The sequence below is a fragment of the Rhinolophus sinicus genome, chromosome 15 (assembly GCF_057876585.1).
Source record: "Rhinolophus sinicus isolate RSI-liver-muscle chromosome 15, RSI-T2T, whole genome shotgun sequence".
In the NCBI taxonomy this organism is placed as follows: Eukaryota; Metazoa; Chordata; class Mammalia; order Chiroptera; family Rhinolophidae; genus Rhinolophus; species Rhinolophus sinicus.
This window is the reverse complement of record NC_142515.1, coordinates 44850252-44876027: the sequence shown is the minus strand read 5'-3', so window position 1 is coordinate 44876027 and position 25776 is coordinate 44850252. Positions and strand designations below refer to the sequence as shown.

General features: G+C 34.1%; 1 protein-coding gene across 4 annotated transcripts in view; it reads left to right on the top strand.

Moving 5' to 3' along the window:
* CTNNA3 (catenin alpha 3) overlaps window positions 1–25523 on the top strand; it is a 1445036-nt gene extending 1419513 nt beyond the window's left edge. For all 4 annotated transcript variants that reach the window (XM_019731774.3, XM_074339503.2, XM_074339504.2 and 1 more), the window contains one exon: window positions 16723–25523. In XM_019731774.3, coding sequence (XP_019587333.3) covers window positions 16723–17010 — 288 coding nt within the window. In that variant the 3' untranslated portion in view covers window positions 17011–25523. The remainder of the gene's footprint in view (window positions 1–16722) is intronic.
* The last annotated feature ends 253 nt before the right edge of the window (window positions 25524–25776 follow it).

Sequence of the window (25776 nt, the reverse complement as noted above, 5' to 3'; positions counted from 1 at the left end):
CTGAACAATATCTCAATATCATATCAATTGGATTCATACCTATGGCTACTCTTTTCATTTAAGTTATAGATTACTTTGCCTTCAAACCTGGATTTTAGAGTTTGAAATATATATGAATTACGTGAGTGTCGTGTGGTTCCATAGGTAAAATGTTTGGGATTCAAATTGTGGAGAGAGAATGAACTCCACAATTGGTATATGTGAGCAATAGCAATGGAGTGGTCAGGCTCAGAAAACATATGATCTAGGAGGTTAAGAAGAAGCCAGTGCAAAACTGAGTACCATAGTATGAAACCCATTGTAAGGAGGGTCTGTATGTTTCTGAACAAAAGTGCTGGAGGGAAGTAGCTACAACCAGTGTTTCCCAGATGGTTGGCATGCAGAATACCAGGTAGGAGACTGATGGCATCAATTTCATTTGAACTATTTGGGGCTGGACATAGAGAAGTGGCAATAGGATATATATATATATATATATATATATATATATATATATATATATATATATATATATATATATAAAGAATGCTATTAATTGCTAGTAACAAAATTTACTATAATGATTTAAACCATAATAAGTATAGACAATGGTGGTTCCAAGGCATTATGATATCATTAAACATGGATTATTTCCATATTTCCCTCTATGATCCTCTGTCTTATGTTCCTTTATGATTTCAGTATGAAGGGAGCAGCTCCAAATTTCATGTCTTTATATAACAACTTTTTAAGAATTTAAAAAAACAAAACAAAAAACAAAACAAAACAAAAAAACAAGCTTTCTGTTTATATGACATGGTTTTTAATTACAAAAGTGAATCTTTCCCAGAACAACTCCAGCAGATATTTTCCTACCCGATTGGTCAGGAGTGCATCATATGAAACACCCCTAGACCAATCAGTTGTAAAGGATAATAGGCTAATCATGCGTTATCCCTCAAAGTTGGGTAAATTTCTGCCTAAACAAAATCAGGGTCTAGTTATCAAGGAAGAATGAGGAAATGCTTATTGGATACTCGACTACTAGTGTCTGTCACAGAAGACATTGTGGAAGATGAACTAGTAAGAGCTGAATACTTACTAAATGTTGTAGATAGAGATTATCAAAAATAATTTGGACCTTGAATCTTGGATCTTGTTTAAATGGTGTATTGTTATTTCATGTTGTTGTCATGGGAAACATCTTTGAAAAGGAATGACCTGCTTAGTCTCCGTCTTCAGTTCCTAGAGGAGAATATCTCAAACTTTTTTTTTATTTTTGTTTTTTTGTTTTTCTGCCACGACACACATGCTCATGCAGAATGTATTTCTTATGAGCAGGTCCACTTCCCTGAATACTGTATTGATAAAGTGGGCTTCTAGCTTGATTACTACGTAGTTCTAGCTCTCTTTTCTTTCCTACTCCAGGAAGTATATCAGAATGCATGTGAGTAAAAGGATATATTTAGAGGGGTAACCTTGAAGCCACTGTAATTTATGGGAAAACAGTAATAATTTGCCAACTTCAGTATTTGACCTATTATTATTACCACCAAATTATGGACCCTGTGACACAAGTAATTGAAATGCACCAGTGTGTCTGGACCCCTAGGTTAAAAGCTTTGATCTAGAGGACAACCCTTTTCTTTCTTTGTAACCACTGTGTTATTGTCATTACATTGTTGCATTTCTTGGATCCACAAATGTTTAAATTGAATGGTAAGATTGAAAAAAGAAAAGAAAAAGCTGGGCATCTGAAGTGGGACCCACACCTACACACACACACACGCACACACACACACACACACACACACAGAAACAAATAAACAAAACAAAACAAAACCCCACAACACTCAGCCCATTGATAGGCATGTGATAAACACTTAAAAATCAGGGTCTACAGATATAGAAATTTACCTATAAATTCAATCTTTTTTTTTATCACAGAAGTCAATCTTTCTCTCTCTCTTGAAAAGGGTTAATTAAGTTGCAGTAGTAAAAATATTGTACAGTCACATTTGGCACATTTCTGGAGATCAAGAGTTAGACTGAGTTAAATGTTCAAAGATTGAAACAAAAAGAATCACCAGCTAACAAGGAGGAATTATATTAATTAAAAATATTTGAGGTAGAATAAGAAGTGTGGGAATGCAAAATAGTCCCAAAGGAGAGAAGGTTTCTCACGAAATTACAAAACATTTTGTTTCCTTCAGAGAGTAGCAGCACAAGATGGTTGAGAGAAAAGGGGATTTGAAGTTATAGAGATTTGAGTTTAATTCCAGCTTTACCTCTTAGCACATGTGACCATGGTCAAGGTACTGAAGGTCTCTGAGTCACAGTTCTTAGATACTTATCTGATATACGGGAAGCATAATACCTACCTCACAGGGTTGTTGTTAGGAGTATAGATAATATTTTAAAGCATATTGCCTTGACACAAGTTTACAAAATGGGAGCCATTATTACAACTTCATCTTTCCTTATTCTTTTTCCTTTTGCAATGACCACTGGAAAAGGAATGCTGTTTTCAAAACCTTGATAATCATAGTACAACACAATACATTGTGCTATGTGTTCATCTGTCCTCATGGCCATCCTCTGAGGTAATGTTTTGGGTTTTCCATTTTACAGAGGAGAAAACTGAGACTTGAGAGATAAACAATTTTTCCAGATTAATGGAATTTGTTTCCAGAGTTGATATATCAAATATTTTTTTGGGGGGAAGCTACGGTAGTTCTATTTTTATTTACTTATTTGTTTATTTATTTATTTAACATTTGTTATTAGTTTCAGGTGCACAAAACAATGTAATAGTTAGACATTTATCATTTATATCCCTCGTATTTTTTAACCACTCAGCTCTGCTTTCTCCCTCTCCTCTCCCCCTACACATCTACACACCTACATAGTAACTCAGCTACCCTGTGGGCCTCAATCTTTAAATTCACACAAAGACTAAGATCACAGTGATTAAAAACCACACATGGCTTCATGCTTCTACTACCTACTGAATTCAGTGCCTGGAAGGGTTAGTTTAGGCACCTTTGGGGTTAGGCCTTGCTGTCAATGTAGTTTCCCATTTTCTAAGCAGCTGGGAGGGCAACAACCATCTGCTCTGAAATGTGTTTGAATCTCATCCTCTCAACTAGGAGACAGATGTGCTTATCAATAGGCAGACTCTGGAAGATTTTTTTGTGTGTGTTTTATAAGACACTCTAGGCTGGAAGAGAGAGATTTCTGATTTGAAAAGCAACTAAATTCAAGAACACAACTTTTTAGTATTTCTCCATTATGGACACTTTCCAACCTCTGACATTCACTCAGATACAAAGTTTGTGAGTCTCAAATAAATAGAAGGCATTCGTTTTACAGACATTTTGTTTTCTTCAAGGTGAATTTTTTTATACCTGACATATTCCATGCCTCACATCTGAGATAACAGCATTTTGTTGCTCCAGGCTTCTGAAATAATTTCCAAAGCACTGTTCTGTCTTGTTACCTGCTGCCCTTTCCTTCTAGTGTGTGGAGGAAGCAATAATTGTGTAAGTTAATGCTGCTGATTCTTATCCTGGATTTAAACCACTGACACAGTACATAATCATAATGTCTGCAGGACAAAGCAGGCATGGGGCTGGAGTAGCACCCCGATCTACCAATTAAATGAGACTATGGGAAGCATAAGATATTAAAATAGGTGTCCAGAAAGCTAGCAGCCTTGCATTCGTTTTTGTTGTAATTGTCTAAACTAGTCATATGTTCAGTATAACTTTTTTTAAATAATTGTGAAATTCAGTTTTTAATTTGATAACAGAGGCTGATGCTATATTTTATTGAGTAATGTTAAATAATGGTCAAATCTTCGAAGTCTCTGGAAAAACTGGGTTACAAAGAAAATTTGCAGCATGAGGCAGAATTTCAGATATACTTTGAAACAACAGAGAAGCTGACATTTTACTTAAAATTAGAAAACCACGTTCTGTATATAAGTATATACAATGTATATGCTTATTTATATAAGTAATAACTTAAAGTTTATTTATGCATCATCACCATCCCCCCCTTACTCCTGTAGCCTTTATTTTCTCAACAAAATACTGGATTTCGTCTGAAGAAGCATAGGTGTGTTTAACTGCATCTTAAGTATCATAAGTATATAAAAGCCTTGAGAGAGAAAGAAGTCATCACTCTGCCATATTTTATTTTACTAAAAATAGAGGTAGGGAAAATAACTACTTGATTTTGTGTAAACATTTCTTTGATTGAGAGTACATGTGAACTTTCTTTTTCAAACACACACAATATTATAATCACAGAAATGGTAAGTAAGGCTATGAGATTTTATGAATACAACCATGGCATATGGAAACTGAGGAGAACATGCTTGCTTATGCAGAAACCTAATTTTGATAGTCAAGGTTAATTTTACTTTCAGAGCTTTCTCTTCCCAAGATTTTTTGACTACTGGTTTTCAGCTGGGTTTAACCAATGGGAGACAGTTGGCAAGCCATCATCCACTTTTGGTGTGTTAGCTGCTTGTCGTGGCTTCATCTTTTCCATCTCCTCCAGTACTAGGAATGGTATCAGTTCATGCAGATGGTGACTTGAGTGTTGCTTCACAATCATCAATTTCCTGTACTAGATTTCATGTTTGAAACACCTGAGATCATTTGTTTCCCTCCCTAGATCCTGACTGATACACTCATTAAAGGAATTTTGATTAGCAGAGCTGATCTCACGTAAATTTAAGAAGTGTGTAAAGTGTGTGTGTGTGTTTGATGGGAAAGAGTCATAGTACTTGTCCCTCACCTCTTATTGTCAAGAAATGTTTTTGTGCTGCTCCTGGCTTTCAAACATCGGTAGAATTTGTCCTCAGTTTTGTTCCATGAAAATCTCTAAATTCTGTTACATTTTGCTAGTTCACCTTACAAACTCATAAAAGCCATACTGGCATTATATGTATCTGTACATGTATGTGTAAAGCCCTAGCTAAGCATCTTATAAATGTCATCGCATTTCATCTTAATAGCCAATCCTGAAATGTATCTTTATTGTAGTTTTGCTAAAAGGAAACAGGAACTCAGAGAAGTTAATTAACTTCTTCCCAGGCTGCACATCTAGGATGCGGTGCAGATGGGGTGCAAATATAGGTTATTTACTATGAAACTGATGTTTTATTTTTGGGCTGATAGACATATTTTTATGACATGTTACATTAAAATCATTAAGAGTGATGTTTATCTAAATGTGGGAGTTTGGAATTTTCTGATAAACACGTCTTTCAACAGATTTGTGCTCTGAGTTTTAAACATAAATATTGAGAAGCATCATTTGATCGAGGATTTTTGTGCCAAAAGTTTTGTGCTTACATGCAAAACTTTTGTTTTATGGAGTTTGGGTATGGAATGTCTGGGGAATATTGTTTTGGGTTACAATAGAAAAGAATAATTGAGACCATGACTATCTTGAAAATATTTTGTATATGTTTTTTGTACTTATAGTTCTGTAACTTATTTAAATAGTATTTCAGGTAATTTATTTGTGTGCAAAATATCTCCTGTAGCCTGTCTCAAGTAGTTAGGGTGAAAAAGACAGCATTATTTTTTTTACATGGATCTTATGTCATAAGATGACTCTGATGCTAGGTGAAACATAGAATGTATGAAAAGGCAATCTGGTCTAGTCTAGGTATCACAGAATGCTTTCCTGAGAAACTGAAATTAATGTGAGACCTACGGGAAGAAAAGGAGTTTCCCTGATGAAAAGAGAAGAGGTTATTTCCAGACAGGAAATGTCTTATGGATAGTCTTGGAGGTGAGGAGAAATATGTGGCATATTTAAAAACTAAATTATCTTAGTTAGCTTGTTTTAGTTACATTATATGGTTAAATCATATAATGTAAAAAACAAGAAATAAAGTTGGTTAAGCCAGAAGATACAAGATTTTATGTAAGGCTTTGTAATCTGTAACAGAAAGTTTAGAATGAAGATATATTTTAAAGTCTAATGAAAATCCATCAGTGTATTAAAAAGAAATTGATTTTTTTGAGAGATTATTTTGTGTTATTATAGAGAATGGACAAGAGGAGAGCAAAAATGCGCAGAGAGAGAACTTAAAAACATATTGCAGTTATCCGAGTTAGAGAAGGTACTGACCTGCCTCAGGGTGGTGGTAGTACAGAAGGAAAGATATTGATACTATTGGATTGAAGGGCTTTGATGATTTACCAAATTTGAGTGGTCAAAAGTGATTTTTAGTTTTTGTTTACATGATTGACTGGTTGATGTTGTCTTAATATAGATAAGGAATTTTAGAGCTTGGGATAATGATGAGATTTTTGAGAATCCTAATCATTAGCAAATTAATGGTAATTATAGCCTTGGGTTCAGCCCTACATTCACTCTAGATTTCTCCCTGGACCCAATTTGTGAACTGCAGAAATATTGTAAGAAACAAGACCAAAATACAAAAGAAAGAAACAAACAAAACATCAGTTGTGGCTCTGTATATTAGCAATAAAAAATCAGAGAATGAAATTTTTAAAATAATGTTTACAGTAGCATCAAAACCAAAATATTAGGGGACAGTTTATCATCATATATGTAAGATGTTTAAATTGGAAGCTACAAACTCTTGTTGAGAGAAATTAAAACATTAAAAATAGAAAACTGAGAGTCAATATTATCTCATTTCTATCGAAATTGATCTCTCTCTATATATATGTATATATACATATACACACACATATATATATACAAATATATATATATTTATATATATATATATATATATATATATATATATATATATATATATATATATATATAAAGATTTTATTGGGGAAGGGGAACAGGTCTTTATCAGGGAACAGTGTGTACTTCCAGGGCTTTTTTCCATGTCAAGTTGTTGTCCTTTCAATCTTAGTTGTGGAGGGTACCGTTCAGCTTCAATTTGTTGTCCTTTCAGTCTTAGTCGTGGAGGGCGCAGCTCAGCTCCAGGTCCAGTTGCCGTTTCTAGTTGCAGGGGGCACAGCCCACCATCCCTTGTGGGAGCCAAACTGGCAACCTTGTGGTTGAGAAGACGTGCTCCAGCCAACTGACCCATCTGGGAGCTCAGCAGCAGCTCAGCTCAAGGTGCCGTGTTCAATCTTAGTTGCAGGGGGCGCTTCCCACCATCCCTTGTGGGACTCGAGGAGTTGAACCGGAAACCTTGTGGTTGAGAGCCCCCTGGCCCATGTGGGAATCGAACTGGCAGTCTTAGGAGTTAGGAGCACAGAGCTCCAACCACCTGAGCCACCGGGCCGGCCCTTGATCTCTACACTAAACATAATTCCAACCAATATCCTAACAGGCATTTTTGTTGAACTTATCAAGCTGATCTATAAATTATATAGAAATACAAATAAGTCTAATCAATTGTTAAAAAGATGAACAAATTTATATTTAATGTATTTTATTTCAAAACTTAATAGAAATCTCTAGCATTTAAGACAGTATGGTACTGGCATAAAAGCAACATAGAAATGAAACAGAACAGAAAGTCCAGCAATAGGCCCACACATATATGGTCAATTTAATTTTGACATTGATTCCAAGATAATTTAAAAAGAAAGAAAAACATTTTCACCAAATGATGCTTGAACGATTGGATATCTATATGGGGAAAAATAATGCACTCTATATAACTTCATAAACAAAATTCAATACAAAGTTGGCCATAGCCTTAAGCATAAATCTAAAACTTCAAGCATCTACAAGAAAACATAAAGAAAATATTGGTAAACTTGTTGTAACCAAACACTTTTTGATAGGACAAAAAAATCATTAACCATAAAAGAAAAATAATTATAAACTGGACTTCATCAAATTTAAAAACTTGTGCTTTTAGAAAGGCTGAGTTTAAAAAAAATGAAAAGAAAATCACAGGCTGGGAGAAAATATTTGTAATACATATATCTGACGGAGGATTTGTATCCAGATATATAAAGAACACTAAAAGTGAATAGAAAGAAGGTAGTCCAGAAATGAAGCAAAGTATTTAACAGATATTTTATTTAAAATGTGTGAGGGTTTATTAAGTCCCCTAATATATTCAGCATCATTAGTAATCAGATAAAAGCAACTTAAAACCACAATGACATTTCACTTCATACTCTTACTCTCATACTCTCCTGTCTAAAATTTAAAAAGACTCAAAAGTGTATATGTATTTTAAAAGTATGTGTTTTAAAAGATTGACTGAGATGGCCAAGGATGTAGAGTAGTTCTAACTCATATTATTTTTGGTGGGAACTTAAAATGGTAAAATAAGTGTGGTCAACTGTCTCATAGTTTCTTATAGTTAAAGATACACTTAAAATCTAACATAGCAGTTTTACCTCTGGACATCTAGCCAAAAGAAATAAAAACATATGCTATGAAATAGTTGTATAAGACTGGCCATAGACGCTTTATTCACAATAATAAGAGATTGTAAACAAACCAAATGTCACGCAACAGGTGAATGGATTGACAAGTTGTGGTATGTGTATAAAATTTAATACTCCTCTACAATAAACAGAATAACTTACTAATACATGCAGCAACATGGGTGAATCTTACAGATGTATTGCTGAGTAAAGGACACAAACACAAAAAAACACTTTTAAATTCCATTTATATGTAACTATAAAAGAGGTACATCTAATTCATAGTAACATGCTTGTGTAGATAGAAAATCCAAAAGGATCTAGAGAAACATATAAGAATTAAGTGAAGTTTGCAAGGTCTCTAGATGCAGGTCAATATAAACATAGGAGAATATTCTCAGCTTCATTAGTTGTCAATGAAGTGTCAATTAAAATATCAACTATAAACCTGCCAAAATAGCTAAAGTGAAAAATATGGGGGGGGGAAGTGGGGGTTGAGATTTTAGTAGTGGGAATTCTCATATACTGCTATGTAGTAGAAGTATAAATTTGCAGGAACACTTTGGAAATCTCTGGAAGCATCCAATAAAACTTAATATGTGCATTTTTATGACTATAATTATGCTCTCAAGTACATGCCCAACAAAATTTTATATATGTGTTCACTAAAATACATGCACCAGAATATTCAAAAATTGCTATTCCTTATAGCCCCAAACTACCTAAAAGACCATCAATAGTAGATTGGATAAATAAACTATGATAGTTTTATATAATGGAATATCATACTGAAATAAGAATTAATTGATCTTATAAATAAAATATGATTGAAAGAAATCAAATACACTGGGATACATATTAAATTACTCAATGTACATATTATGTATTTAACATATATGTAATATGCTATATTAGATACTATGTTATATATTAATATATATATATTTAATTATAGTATATCACATATATTTAATGCATATTATATTGATATCTATTAGAAAAAAGGGAAAACTTATTTTTGTGAAAATAAGAGTCGATTGCTTGAGAAGTAAGTGAAAAGAGAGGAAAATAGTATAAGGGAGTATAGAAAACCTTTCAAAAGTCTTGGTCTGATAAGATAGAGTTTTACAAACATTTAAATACTATAGTAAAAAAAAAACAATCTAAAGGAATAGAAAAAAGATACCTTCGTAAAAAAGAATTACCAATTGTTCAAAATTTTCAAGAAGGCAGCTATATTTTAAGTGATATAATATGAAGAACAAGTGAGAATATGAGGTACCAGAAGTTTGATGAGAGTGGAAGTTTGAAATAATGTTTGGGTAAAATGAGTGCAATAATTGGCTAAAGACACAAAAACACATTGTCTATCAGGTTCAGGTTGGTGGCTGTGAATTCATCTAGAAAACCATTGACGTAATGAGGGGATTCTCTAAAAGCAGTAAAGTGACCTGTGAATCAGTGCTAGGGACATGGACAATTCTCTTCTAGTAGATGTTTGCAGCAGAGAGAAACAAGCTAAGGAATGTTGGAATATTGCCAATATTGGAATGACCATGATAGAACAATGATGATGAAGACAGGTTGCAAAATAGCAAGGATATGAAAAGGTTTGTGGACTGACAGTCGTTGCATGCATTGGAAAACTGATGCCATTTGGATTTGTAGCTTCACACAACCTAGTTTTTCCTTGCCTATGTCATGCAAGAGATGAGTGTAGAATGTAGGTCAAAGACTGGTGCTTTCCTACTCTCAGCCCAGAATTCTTGCAGCACGGATAAAATGTCAGGTTGAATATTATCAATAGATGTCTATGGAGACAGCAGATCTCAGTGCCCTGCCTGATGCTCGAGAGAAAAGAATGCATGGGTTGATGCATGGTTGTTGAGAACCATGCCAAATCCAGCACACTCTTGCTAGCTCTACTTAGGAAATAATATACTAATTTTTCTGAATTGGTGTATCTAGTACCTGGGCTGCAATTTTTATAGAAAACTTGTTCTTCAGTTAAGCATTTGCTTTAAGTCAACATGGTTGAAAGATAACTAATCATTAATATTCTATTCTTATAACAGGGCATTTCAAATAGAATTTGAAATTACCACCTGAATTGGCGTTATGTTTGTAATTATTTCCTTTTAGCATGATACAACATACTTTTGACTAGAGTATTTGCTTTAGAAAATAAAATTAGCTTGGAAAATGTTTTTTGACAGAACAAGATTACAACTGAATAAATGTCATATTTCATTTCATGCCTGGCCCTCTCAGTAGTGTTAATTTTTTTTTTGGTTTTAGTTATTCCATGCATTGATTTTTTTTTTTTTTCTCTTTTCAACGTAAGTTGTCCTTTTCTGTTATCATGTTCAAATGGAGAGTTAGCAAAGGATAAATTTACTATGCAAATCCTATCAGTGATCCATTGGAATAACTCTTCATATTCAAAGAAGGAGCCACATTCTCAATTTAATTACAAGCTTGACAATTTCAATTTGGATATGTAAGTCCATTTTGACTAGCCTTAGAAAAGTCCCTTATTTGATTTTCCCATTAAGCCAACCTGGTTATTTAACATGTTTTTAATGCATCTAAGAAGGGAGAATGATTTCAATATAGGCCATTCTTCTAAAAATCTGTTCAGAAACAAAAGAATGTTTTAAACAAGTGTCAGGATAAAATTAGGTCCTCAAGAGAGGTTCAAGGTGGATAATATAGACATATTGATTTAGATTATGTATTTTTGCTAATAAATATATATTTAAATATCTCCTGTGGCACACAAATACCACTGCTAGATTAATACAGAGATGTTAACAGCATATATAAGTTAGAAAGACCATACAATATTCATTTTTTTAAAGAAATCATTATTTATGCTGTCACTTGTTATCTACCAACACACATACATAATAAATATCCTTTCCATTGCCTATGCTAACCTTATTTCAAATAGATTAACTGCAAATTTTAAAACTAAATAAGGGTTAAACAGAAACTCCAAGGTCAGGAAACCAAATCCTGATTTCTATTGCAAAACCAAGGTAAACAAATTGATTTAATTTTTAATCAGAAAAGAGATTTGGTTTGTATTTGCAGTGGGACACATTTTAAAGATGAAATGTTATACATTCCCATGTCCTAAAAGCTATAAGTTTGGTGCAAAAGTAATTGCGGTGTTTGCAATTATTTTTAGTTTAAACCACAGTTACTTTTGCACCAAGCTAATATAATATGATTTATAGTTTTTCTTTGCCTTATTGATTTGTTTATTGAGATCCACATTTTAAAATTTAAAAATGTTTTGTTACAAAAGTCTTAATCTAAAAGTCTTTAAATGGCTAGAGTCTATGAGGATGACTATTTCTATATGCTAAAAACTGTGCTACGTGGAAAATGATGGAGTACAAACATTATCAAACCACCATTCTGACAAAATACCTTGGCAAGTAAAATACCCTCATTTTCTTAGTACCAATAGCAGTTTTGAGTAGTCAATTATTAAAACATTTTAGACATTGTATTAATGTTAGTGCAATTGCTCCAACTATTCAATATCTAAAAAGAAACAGACATCAGAAGTGACATATTACTGAGACACAGGGGTGTGTAATGGGTAAGAGCATCAGGCACTTAAACCAGACTGCCTAGCTCAAATTCCAGCTCTACCATTTAATAGCTGTATTGCCTTGAGCAAGATACCGTCTAGTTCCTTTGTTTCCTCACCTACAAAACAGAGATAATAGTATACTTACCTCATCGAGTTACTGTGAGTTAAATATGTCAACTGCTTAAACAGTGCCAACATATTAGAAGCACATAGTATAGATATTAGCAATTTTTATAAGGTGTTATTGTTATACCTGGAGCCAAACTCCACACAAGTGGCTGTTTAAGTATTGCATTTATACAGGTGTGAGGGATCTTTAAGTTCAGGAAAACATTGAGATTCACAAGAACAGCATAGGCTACACTTGGCACCAGTTTAGTCAGAAGGTCATAGGACAGGAAATACATCTTTCCAGGCAACATCAGGCTTTCCTATCCACAGTAGTCCCAGCAGCAGTAGTTGGTATGGCACTTCATACAAGGGTTGGGAAGCTGTGCTTTCCTTACATGACAACCCAGGTGCAAGGAAGTAAGATCCACGTCAGTGGGAGTGAGATTCACTCAAGCTTAGCATCCTCATGCAAACATGTATCTGATGAAGGTCTTGTGTCCAGAATAGGGAGTTAGAGTAGTGTACTATGAGCATAAGATATCGTAGTGTTCTGATATAATGTAAATGAGAAACTGAGAAGATAAAGGAAGCTAGCATGTCTTTTTTTTTTTCTTTTCTTGGCTATCAGTAATTACAATAGGATCTTGACAAAGGTTTGCCAGCAGACATTTCAGCTTGATGAAGTTGTCGAGACTGACATGACAAGTATGCAAGGTTGGTTTTTGTAAGAAAAGATCCAGTCATTCTATGTGTACTAGTTACATGGACAAAATTTTGTCATTTTATGAAGAAAAAGAAAATACCCTTTATTGTTACTAAGCTCCTTTTCTGTAGCAAAGGGTTGTAGACATATCTCTAAGTAGGATTGAATCTTTTGTCTGAAAACACTTTTAGGACTGGACAAATTTATACTGTAGCTTAACTGAAATCACATAGTCCATATCACAGAGCACAGAAGAAACACTGTAATAAAATAAACTAAGACTCCTATAGAATAGTAATAGGACTCTATTTAGATGGTTATAATTTGGATTGTTTGCAGATACATCATGCATTAGACTAAGAGCTGACTTATGAACATAATCATTTTATATTTATCTAGATCCTTAAAAAAATGAGGTAGAACTTACCAATGTATGTTTTCATATAGACAATATTGAGAAATGTATTATGTCATTAAGAGACGGACAAGCTTGGTTATTTTGAAGCCACACAAGTGTTGTAAGAACAAGCACAAGTCACCAACATAGGGAAGGGGGCTATCTTCCTATTTACTGTGATAGGAGAGCAGAACTCTGATTTATCCAGGACAGAGGCCTTTGATTTAGGTCAAAATCCTATTTGAAAAGTTAGTTAAAACCGTGACACTATTTAAGGAATGGGGAAACAGAAAGCTTCTTATATACAGAGGGTGCCCAAAAAATGTATACACATTTTAAGAAACGAAAATTGTATTAAAATTATAAAACAATAATTTATCAATAACAAAAAATAAATACAAGTCACATTTGACTTCTGCAATTAAAAGAGGTTCTCAAAGTGCTTACCATCAGAGTCCAGACACTTTTGATTACAGGAAACTACTGCTTGAGTAACGTTGACCAATGTGTCCACTTGTGTACATTTTTTTTTTTTTTTTGGCACCTCTGGTATATGTGCCTACAAATATTTACATATAAAACCATAGGAGGTTTGAAGACCTTAGAAGCCGTTTTTGTTTTCAGTGGATACCTTGATCAAGAGCTCTTCATCTAGGTCAGAGAGGAGTGTCACCAGGTGTTAGGGAAAATAGCTCCTTCTATGGTAAATATTTCAAGTGACATTTGCCTAGCAGAATTTTCAGTTGGTGAAAGTGATTTGTAATGATAAAATAATTTTTGGACCTGAGTTTCATAGTCTGATTATTTTACCAGGCCTTTAGAGTAAATTGACATTGTTGTCTTGCACAGGGTCGTTTGTGAACTTCAGAAATCTTTGTTCAATAAGTTGGACACAGAGACCATAATGTGATGCATTTCCCTGTTCAAATTTGTCTTCATTTTCAGGATTCTATTGAGTCTTTGCTTTGAAGGACTTTTCATGAAAGTAGGCTTGGGTAAGAGAACTTAAAATGATTTTTTGCAGACATGAAATTGTGAAGTTATTATTTATCAGTAGGTCTGAGGCACTGCTTGCTTGGGCCTCCAACAAAATTCCTACCACTTACTAGGCCGGGGTGTGCCCATTGCTTGTGTGGCCTGTGATTTGGCTGAGAGCAGAGAATTATGAATCTTAGGCACACATAGCTCTTGGACTGCAAAGATCCTTATAGAATGTCCTACAAGCTGTCCTCATGAAATAAGAGTATTCTTGTAGTATTGTCCTAATGTATCTGCAAAACCAGTCTTCATGCTCTCCTAGGGTGATAATTTGTCCTGTTGGCTTTTGTTTGTTTATTTGTTTGTTTTGTTATTGTTGTTTTAGTCTCCTAGAGCAGTTATACTATGGATTTTAAAGTTAAAGGATTTTTCAGAGGCCGGCATAACAAATCACAATGGCACAAACAGGGCTTTGATGATTCAGTGAGGAAAGAAGATAATCCAGTTTCAACATTTTACATCCTCTCTAGACTATTGGTTTTATATATACCACTTATATGGAAAAATTAAAAGGAAATGAAATAAATACAATCTATGCATGACAAGGTTACAGAGTCCAAAGGAGGAAAACATAATGTAAGTTTTAGGGTATGAAAGCCAAAGTCCCAACTGAAATCCTGAATGACAGCAGGTCCCTAGGACCTTTTTTTGTAGAGACTTTATTGTAGCACAGAGCCCTCAGAGTAAAACAAAGATTTTCATGTTCGAGTGAGAAACTTGCCAAGTATCCTCAATACTATTCACGATGATTCATCATTTAGAAAAAAAGAAAAAAATAATCTTTTTTTTTCCTGTAGTGAGATTGGAAACAATTTCAGAATCTAACTGGGCTCCAGGAAGTTTTTAATGAAAATTGCTAATTATTAAAGTGCAGATTTTCACCTACAATGTGTCACAGAGTAATGTTAATAACAAATTGTGTTATTCTATTCAAAGTATAGTTTGTTTGTTTTTTTCAGTTGTGTAGAGATTCAGAAGCTGTAAATTTCCACTGAAATACATATGAGTGCTTCATGATATCCTATTTAATGTTTGTAATACATTTGTCATTCCTGCCACATGTACAGATTTTCCATTTCTGGCTTCAATAAGTCAAAAGACTTAAACATGTATAGTTGCCAAGTATTATTACCTTTCAAATTATATATTTTTTGATGTTACCTTTTCAAGGATTTCAGGCTTGGCATATAATGGTGGTAATTAAAATTTTTCCTAGGAAGCAACCAGCTAGACCACTGCCCCAGGCACATAATCTCCGCTTACTACCTTCCTTCACTCATTTATTCTGTATGTGAGATGAGACTCCACAAACTACAAAGGTAGTGTACTCAGGCCAGGCAGCTGCTGATGGATTTTAGTAACTACAGAGCTGGTGTTTGAGTCCCAACCCTGAAAGCACAAATCACAGACAGGTGACAGTGGAGGCACATTTTCTTGTATGAGTTGGTTGTGGATGACAATCCATCAAACTAAAATAATGGAAGAGGCATTAGTTGTATAAAAATAAACCAAGTTGGCTTAGTTCTAAGGTATTTTACAAGATTCTAGGAATACCACCCCGTTTTCCATGAGATTGTTTTGTGAACAATCCAGAAAATATAACAATTAAAGGCAGAATTCTTTTAGAAATGTCATTAAAACATATCTTCATAATTAACAATTTTTGTTAGTCTTCTTAAGGAACAAAGGAAATTATATTTAATAATAATCAACTATTTGGCAGTCACTCTACTAGGCTCTTTACACATATTATTTAACTTTAATAAGCATTTTTTTCCAATTTAACATCTGTGGAAACCAGGATGAAAATGGTTAAGTTATTTACCCAAGTTATGAAATAGCAGACTTGAAATTTAAACCCAACTTAATTTGACTGAGAGCCTTGGCTTTTTCTACCTTAAAACACTGCATGATAAGACTTAAAAGTTCTGTGTTAAATAAAGAGAATCTATTAGGTGAAAATATTTGGGAAATATTCATGAAAGTAAGTAGTTACATGCATGTGTACATTCATATGTATGTATGATATTTATATTAAACTGTGAATTCCTTGAGAGGAAGAATTTTCAGTTATTGTTCTTATAAAATTACTACAATAAAATATAGCTTTTATTGTAGACAGTCACATCTGCAAATAGGGAGATCCATTTCAGAGAAAGCAATGACCATCTGGACCTTACAATATTATATAGAATTTATAGCATTCGTTTCACTGACAACCAAAAGAAAGAGATTAATGTCTCTAAGATATCATCTTAGAAGATAGTATATGTATCTATCTGTGTGTAAGATAAATAAATAAATACTCAAATACAGATTGATGTAGATAATTATACATAGATATAGAAAATGGAGATTAACTCATTCATTTCTGGTGCAAAAACAAAGTGATACCTTTCAGTTTTAATAACATTAAATCTCATTAGGTTCCCAGTTGCATTATTGAATAATAGCTCTTTTTTTTTTTTGTCTTCCCCTACAGTTGGACAGTGTCACCTCCCTAATCCAAGCAGCCAAAAATTTAATGAATGCTGTAGTGCAAACAGTGAAAATGTCTTACATTGCCTCCACCAAGATCATCCGAATTCAGAGTCCTGCTGGGCCCCGGCACCCAGTTGTGATGTGGAGAATGAAGGCTCCTGCAAAAAAGCCCTTGATTAAAAGAGAGAAGCCAGAAGAAACGTGTGCAGCTGTCAGACGAGGCTCAGCAAAGAAAAAAATCCACCCAGTGCAAGTCATGAGTGAATTTAGAGGAAGACATGTCTACTGAAACCACTATTCTACTCTAGTGTCTATATTACAAAGTTCTGGCTAAACACACTGCCTTAATTTTACACTTGATTGGTACTGTAAGTTCACTAGCTTTTAGAGCCTAACCCACAAGTAATGAAAAACATTAGAGGCTGAGCCAATATGAGCAACATACATTTGGGATCATGTCATTGTCATCTGTGCATGCCAGCATTAAATAAGTAATCAAAATATGCTTGTTGAATGAATGAAACCTTCAGGTGTCATTCAGCCTTTCCCATCACAGAGAATATCTTCTATTCATTACTAAATGAACATAGTAGACTCAATTGAGTCTTATTCATCTGTAATATCTTGAGTATGTTCATCCTTTTATTTTTGAATTAAAACACTGACAAACTTTTGACTTAGTTTTCAATAGAAACAAATGACCTCATAAAATATTTTCCCATTTAATCTCCATACTTTCTTTATCTGATCTGACTTGACAGAGATGTGCTATAGGAAAAATAAAATTTTTCCTGCTATAGGAAAAAAAAAATTCAATCTCTACATATCTGTATCTGTTGTAAACTGATGAGGCTAACATCCATCAGTAACTAACCAAAACAGACAAGCTACTTCCTACATTTTAAAGGTCAGCCTCAATTATTAATGAAGCAATTTATTAACATTATAAAGGTGACAGTTTTTATGCTACAAATGTGCCTTTTAGGGTTCCATTGCAGTTAGCAGTTTCGCACATTGAATGTTGAGTTAAAATGGGCCCATCAGAATTCATACATGGGGGAAGTTATCATCCATTTGGAAAAAGGGACCTCTAACTATATCCCCGAGTGAGTTATGCCAACAGAAGTGTAAGCAGTTCCGGATGACTCTAAAATTCCATTTGTATCAGTTTGCAACTGTAATTAAAAGGCCAGTTTGGAAAACCTTGGATACTGAGTAAAATATAACTATGTAAATTGTACTATTGAACTATGAAGTAGAATTAATGGCAATGAAGCTGGACTGTTTTTAATAATATTCTTTTAACTAAAAGTCATCAAGATCATTTTATAACTGTGCTCACTATGCACAGTCCCAATCACTGTGCTAGTTGAGTTTGTAATGAAGTTGGTAATAGTCTCTCTCAGTCTAGTGCATTGGTTTTCTATCTTGCTTGTGCTTTCACTCTTGTGGTCTCTCTCTTTCTCTCTCTCTCTCTCTCTCTCTCTCTCTCTCTCTCTCTCTCTCTCTCTCTCTCGGGTTAAATTTCAGTTTCACTTTTTCTCACACCTAGAGTTTCCATTCACAGGAGTTTAAAAATGCATTCCCTATTCTGCTTTATCAGAATGATACTGCAATTGTAACCGCACTTTCTACAACATTGCCATTGAGTTGTTTCTACAACCATGTCATCTTTACTTACAAGTAAAATTCAAATATGCAGCACCGATTGATGTTAGGAGGACCAAGGTGGGTAAAAGAATATGTGTAATATAAAAATGCATAAAAGTTGAGAGCATGTTGTGTTTGGTATCTTGAACAAAATAGAATGGGAAAAGCACTTACTTAATACGTTTTTATCAATTATGGGAAAATGTTAACTTCTCTTTATTCTAATGAATTATTTTATCCTTCAAAAATTCTGGGCTGCCAGGGCTCAGTACATAAACTTCCTAGGAAGTAAAAGCAATAAGCTCCTCCCTGTTTTATACTATGCACTGGGTCCATAATAATTATTCTAGACAGAGCCCCCTCCCTAAAAGAGAAGGCAGTGCAAAAAGGAATTAGGAAATCCAGATCATTCTATTTTCCAGAACTATCTAGATAAATGAGGCAAAATAAGGAGATTCTTTTTTTGAAATGTCACCATGATTTTCTGCTCTAAGAGTAGACATTACAAGAGTGACATTTATGATACATCCTTTATCAGGTAGAAGTGCAAATGTATAATTTAGCTGAGAAAGTAAATTTTAAAAATACTACCAAATTACTAGGAGTATAGTTCCTAAAGCCACATGCTCCAGAAGCACAGGAGTATCATTTAGAAAATCTAATGTCTGTTTGATTCTACATCAGTTTTTCACAGGTTGGATTTTAGAATGTAGTACTGGATGCCAAAAGCAAATAACTTAAAATGATACAATTACCAAATAACCTCTGTATCTTTAAAAATAAAAAAGGTACAGAGATGTGAGCAGGGCCTCCTCTTCAAAGTAGGTAGATTTCCAGCTTATCTCAAAGTAAACAACTTAGAATGAAACAAAACTTAATGAAAAAATGAACTTGGAGAACATCCCAGGAATAAAGTCTGCTGTAGTAATCAAACGTGCAGTAAGAACAGGTGCATAGCACTGAGAAAGAAATCTGTCCACCTGAGTGAATTCCTGTGAGCAACATTTCAAGATTAATCCAGTTCAGACCTGCTAATAACATAAGTGCTAATACACAAGAAAAAATAGCAGCAAATATATTAACAAACACTGGCACTATAAAACCTAGTTAAATGAATCTAATAAATAAGTCTGAGTGAATTAGCTATATTTATATGTAAGCCCTTTTTCTGTAGGGGAATGGCAGAAATTTAATTAGAATGTTACCTTGGTGGCCCATCTAATGCCTTTTGAAATCACATCACAGAGATCAGTTCTTCTGATGATGATACATTTGCTTTATCCTAATTAAAACTCACTTTTTTTTCTTGTAGTGAAATCAATTTATGTAGGAAAAAAAAAACATTTGAGAAGGAGGAGAGGGTTTAGACTACCCAGAAGGACAGCTTCATCCTGAATAGCCACCAGCATCACTGTCATACATCAGACTGGAATTAGAATGATAACGTAGAAAATATCCATGAAATCATAATCTGCTAAAAATTCTTCTACTTAGAAAAACTGGAAGGTTTTCCTCAAACAGGAAATGTGAGAAATATAAATACCTTTTATTTATCAGAAGTGTAAATTATTTGATTAAACTATTTGTTTCTTTCTAATGGAGTTTCTGGGTACAACCCAATGAATGGGTCAGGAAAAAAAATTCAAACACTAAATGTCTAAGTTGATTTGTTAATGATCCCCTTTCTGTCTGTCTTATGATATGAATGAAAACTATGACTATATTAGAAAATACAGTATTCTTAAATGTGCCTTCTGGCCTTTGCAGTTATCTTAATTGATGAGCATGAATATAAACATATGTCCCCCGTAAAATTCCTCCTGTTTAAGGGGTAAGGAGCCCTATAGTCACCCAGAAAGGCCCATTTTTTTTTTCAGTCTGGCATTTCTACATGCTTAACAGCTTCAAAGGAAGTCAGTTTTCAAGTTACATTATAGCAAGATAGTTAAAATTGTGAACATAGAGTTAAGTGCCCAATTTGGGTCTCAAAGCCAATAATTAGAGCTCCTCAATTTCAATAATGAGTGGCTGAAAAGATTAATGTGTGAGAACAGAGAAAGTATTTTCAGTGGCTTTCTACACCTTCACTTTCAGAGTGGTCTTTTCATCTCACCCATCGCTGCGCTAGGTATCCTCCTGTTAACTGTTGATATTTTCTACCAGAATGATGCACTCAGGCCTGCTCATACCAGTCAATTACCTCCAATTAACAGCCTTTCCTCTCCCATGCACTAAAAGCATCTCTTTCCCATGTCTCATCTCCTCAGGTATCTATGCCACATAACAATTGATAAATAGATTCTATAGAGTTCTAGTTAAAACCATGGATTTTAATTCCCAGCAGCATTATTCCCTGGTTGCTTCTATTCCAGAAATATCCTGATTGTCTTTGGTGTCGAATGCACACTTCCATGCTAGGAATTGTGGCTCCCAGGGGTACAGATTTCTGTATAGTAGTGGCAGAATGAGTAGATTGACATCTGAGACTTTTCCTTGTGATATTTATCATTCGCCGGCGAACTCATTGCAGAATTACCAGCTTGTTCCGGTATCATTTAAAGTAATTCTTTAGGTCAGCAAAGCAGGCACTGGAGTATCAAGTTGAAGGAAATTCAACTGTACTTTCTTTTGTCAGTCTATTTTCTGCCGAGTCAACCTGCCTATTGCATAGTTAGGAATCAAATAGCCATTTTTCACTTTGGAAAGTCAGAACTGTTTCTGTTTGACTTGATCAGGAAGTTTTTGGGGTATCCAGTTAAACGATTTTAACCTGCACATTAATTCAATGATTTTTTTTTTTTAAGTAAACTAGGAAAATTTCCACAACCTGTGAGGCTTATATTCATATAAAAATCTCTTTTTGCCTTGTGTGATACAATCCCTCCAAAGAAAATTTCATTGGGCCTAAGTGATAGCATAATGATTTTTCTTCCATATCCATGACTAACAAGTCCCTGAAAACAGAAGTAGACGTGTGTTATGCCCAATTTAGTATCTAATAGTTGGGACTTGAAACAAAATTTTCTTGGGCAAGTTGGGTGATTAAATATGAATTAAAACTTCCAATGAAAGATTTCCAGATGCCCTGACTTTCCATTTTGATTGTGTTTTTAGTTCTATAGTGACTTAGCAAAAAAAAAAAAAAAATTAAAAATCAATCAATCAATCAATCAATCACATACCAGGAATCAAGTTTTATTCAGATGAAAATCCTATAGCATTTCTTTTGTCATATCTCTCTGTTCACATCATTATGGTATCTTTCGTATCAGTGCTTTGCATGTTACTACCAAATAAACAAGCCAAACCTAATGACAGGAGTAGCTACAAGTTTTCATTTTGGCCCTTTCTGTCTAATGCAGATATTATTAAAATCAGGTATATGCACTTAAAGATGTCCTTATCGAGAATGTAACACTATCCTAGATACCTAAATGAGAGAGAATAATTAAAATTTTAAATACATTTTTGCCATTTTTAACTAAATCACATGAACAAGAAACATATTATATGAAAGCAAAAAAAATATAATAGTTTACAACATTAATCATTTTACATGTGAATGCTTTTTCTTCCCCCTACCAGGATAGATAGGATCTATTCCTGAACACTTCAAAAGAAGATAATTAATACTAATTGACAAAAGTATTTCCAAATGATACCCAACCTTACCAGAATCCTGTCTACAGGCAATAGATGTTTGGTAGGGCCAACCTTTATGTGTATCCCTGGATGACATGGTCATGGCTGCTGGCTGGCTTAGGACATCCAATAGTTCCCATTGGTTTATGAGAACAAACAAAAAGATTGACTTTCAAAATAAGGTTGATAAGATGGGGGCAAAAAAAAAACACTCAGCAAATACAAAGCACTTCTAAAGAAATATTGATAAGAAAGTGACAGAGGTAGGGGAGGGAATAAGAAAGGTAATTGTTGAAGCAGATAAGTTTTACAGCCAGAGAAAGGAAGAATTTTTGGTTCTATGAAGATTAGGCAGCCTCCTCCGGAGGGAAATTTTAAGTATAAGATGGGACACTTATCTTTGGTGGTTTGGGCGAAGTCCTGTCAGGTGCAGGAGGACGAACTATATAAAATAGTTGAGAGTGATTTAGTGCTATTGTTTGCAAGATGAGATATGGAAGTTCAGCCAGTGTTCTAGTCTGATAATGGGTGAAATTCTTCCCAAGGTCAGAGCTAATCAGGATAATCACACATTTATATATTTAACAAACATTTGTTGGACAACTATAATGTTCCTGGCACTGCTTTAGGTTCTTAAGGATGCACCAGATAACAAGACAAACAGTGATTCTACAGTCCCCTCGTATCAGAGCTCTATACAATTTCGTAACCAAAACCCTACTCCTTACTATTCCTATAAATCCGAGTGTCCTATCCTTAATTCCTCACCAGCTTCTTGTGCCAGCTCTGTGATAAAGGCTCGTACCTCATTTAATTATTTCAATAACCCTATGAGATAAACATTATTAGCTCCATTCCATAGATAAGGAGGCTTAAACAGGATGAGAATCTTACTCAAAAAACTCACTGGCTTTAATATTGAGTGTATTGCACTCTAGAGTCTGAAATTTTAGACATCACACCATTCAGACTTCCTGGAAGATGGGATTGAATTTTTCAGTTGAAAATGAGAAACAAGCTTTAACTGCTGTCTGGTTTCCTATGTAAGAGCAAAAAAAATTGAAAATTAAAAAAAAAACTATTATTAATCTGTATTTACATTGTTTAAAACAGATAAAAGAGAGATACATAAGTAATTAGCAACATATTGTCACCTCTAATAATTGAATGTAGAGTATCGTATACATGAATAAATATTTCATCTAAAATAAGGTGAAAACTTGCCAAATTACTTTTATTGCCATAGAGGAAAAATATTCAATGGAAACACCTGTTTCAACCTATCTTCAACATTGATTGGTGAAAAACATTTTTTGGCATAATTTCTTTCCTTTTTTACTGCTAATGTGTGTTTATGTGTTTAAAGTTACGGATCTCGGGAGTGTCAGCCAAAGATTATTGAAATATGCTAAAGTTTCCTTGTATTCCAAACTAACTACAACTATAGCAAATAGATGTTTCCTTCTTTATGTAGCTCACAAATGTATGCAGTGTGGGCCGGACTGCAGGTAAATTTAGTCCTTTATTTTTACATGATCCTTCTTCCTAGAGCCAACTGAAAGCTAGACCCTTCTTCTTGCCCATGTTGCTGGATATGCATCTCTATCTCAGACCTGGGGGAGTTAAATGACTTCCTAATCTTTTTTACAGTTGTAGCCACAGGTGTTTCCGCAAACTGGAAATGTGTTTATTTTGGGTCTTCACTTTTGGGTACCTGGCAGTCATGATGGTGCCTGATCCCAAATGTAAGAAAAAGAAGTGCAAAAGAATGAAATTCTCTTTGAACAAGACTCAGATTTCTAATATCATCTCTAAAAATCTCTTCAATGTACAATATACAAAAGCCACTTAAATGGTGTTAACAGAGTGGTTCCTGTGTTTTCATTTCCAATGAGATATTTTCTAGTTCTAAAATTCTCTTTCTTTTGCATTTTCAGGAAGAATTCTTATTTTTTTTAGTTTGGTTATTCGGTCTTGAAGGCACATAGCATTTCTTTAAACATTTTAAAGCCCCCTTTCAATAATTAAATCAATAATTCAAAAGCCTGCAGATAACTTTTTTCCCCCCTATTCAAACAGCCTTATATTACACAGTCCCAGTTCAAGACTTGGGATGTCATATCAGTTTCCCATATTTGTGAATTAACTGAACCTCTCTGGTATTCACTGCGAGTCTACTTAGACTAACAGGTTTCCTTGACCTGGGCTTCTAACATCAAATTTGAGTTGGAGTGTTTATTAATAAAGCAAAGAGGCAATTCTGAGATACCAGTTTGTGCTCTTTGTTAAACAGAACATTTCCTCCTTTCTCAGGCGTTAAACATAAAATTAATTTTAAAAATACTATAGAGATCATGTGCCTTTGCTTGCCAAATTATGCCATTTTAACTCTCTATTCTTATGTGTTGGTATACAATATGTCCATGGGGATATAAATATGAAACTTTCACCAACTCTCTTGAGGGGTTAAACTGTGCTCTTTACTGGTTTGAATCTTTTCCTTGTGTGATACAATCCCTCCAAAGAAAATTTCATTGGGCCTAAGTGATAGCCTAATGATTTTTCTTCCATATCCATGACTAACAAGTCCCTGAAAACAGAAGTAGACGTGTGTTATGCCCAATTTAGTATCTAATAGTTGGGACTTGAAACAAAATTTCCTTGGGCAAATTGGGTGAAAAAATATGAATTAAAACTTCCAATGAAAGATTTCCAGATGCCCTGACTTTCCATTTTGTTTATTTTTAGTTCTGTAGTGACTAAGCAAAAATAAATAAATAAACAAATAATAAAATCACTTAATTTTATGTACTTTAATAAGTGACAACCTTGACAGTTTAAACTGAGTGACGTTTCTGAAGGCAATATGCACATTATAATTCAGGATGAAGGCAGATTTAAACTGAGACAGTTTGAGATGAAAAAAGTAAGCAATTTGTAATAGTCGTGTTTACTGCAGCAATATTTTGAAAGCTTAAGTTTAGTGGCACTTGGAGAGTTCCAGTCCATCTTTCTTTGTACATCTCATCCTACTGTACAAAACATAGAGTGGGGCTGAGTGAAGGCAGTAGTGGAGCCCACTACTGTAACGGCCAGTTCAAAGCAGTTTTATGGTTTGGCTACAGATAAACTTTGGCAAGAGCACTTGTGGATCTTTCTGGTCCATATTTATCTTTAAAGTCAATTTCACCAATCAATAAAAATGAATTATTCATCAAGGGATAGAAAAAGCTCCTTAATAACCTCATGACATTGACATAGATGCCCAAATATGCCTTGAGATTCTGTATGTCTTTTGTGTTTAAATGCATCAATGAGATGTGTTTTTCTTTTTCTTGTGTCCTCATTGATTTATTTCACACAAGTAACACTGGTTTTGTTTTGAAGTTCTGTATAGTATTTGAAACAATATTTTATTTCAATTCATGTCACTGTAGTTTATTAATATTTGCTCAACTGATAATTAAACCATGTATGTTAAAACAATAAAATGTATGGATTGGTTATGCATGTGGTGTTTATCTTTGGTGGTATGTGTCTTGGGTGGGGCAAAAAAAGGTTAATGGATTGTTGAGTAATCTAATCATGTGTTTCAAGGTATCACATTTAGTCCTGCTCTCCTTCAGTTATACATAGTACAATTCAGGGAGGGTGCTTTAAAAAACTGCATGCACACAAAAACATAGACTACATCTGGTATAATTAATTCTTAGTTTAAATGAATAGTTTTTTGTTCCAATATGGGCATTAACCTTTTGATTTT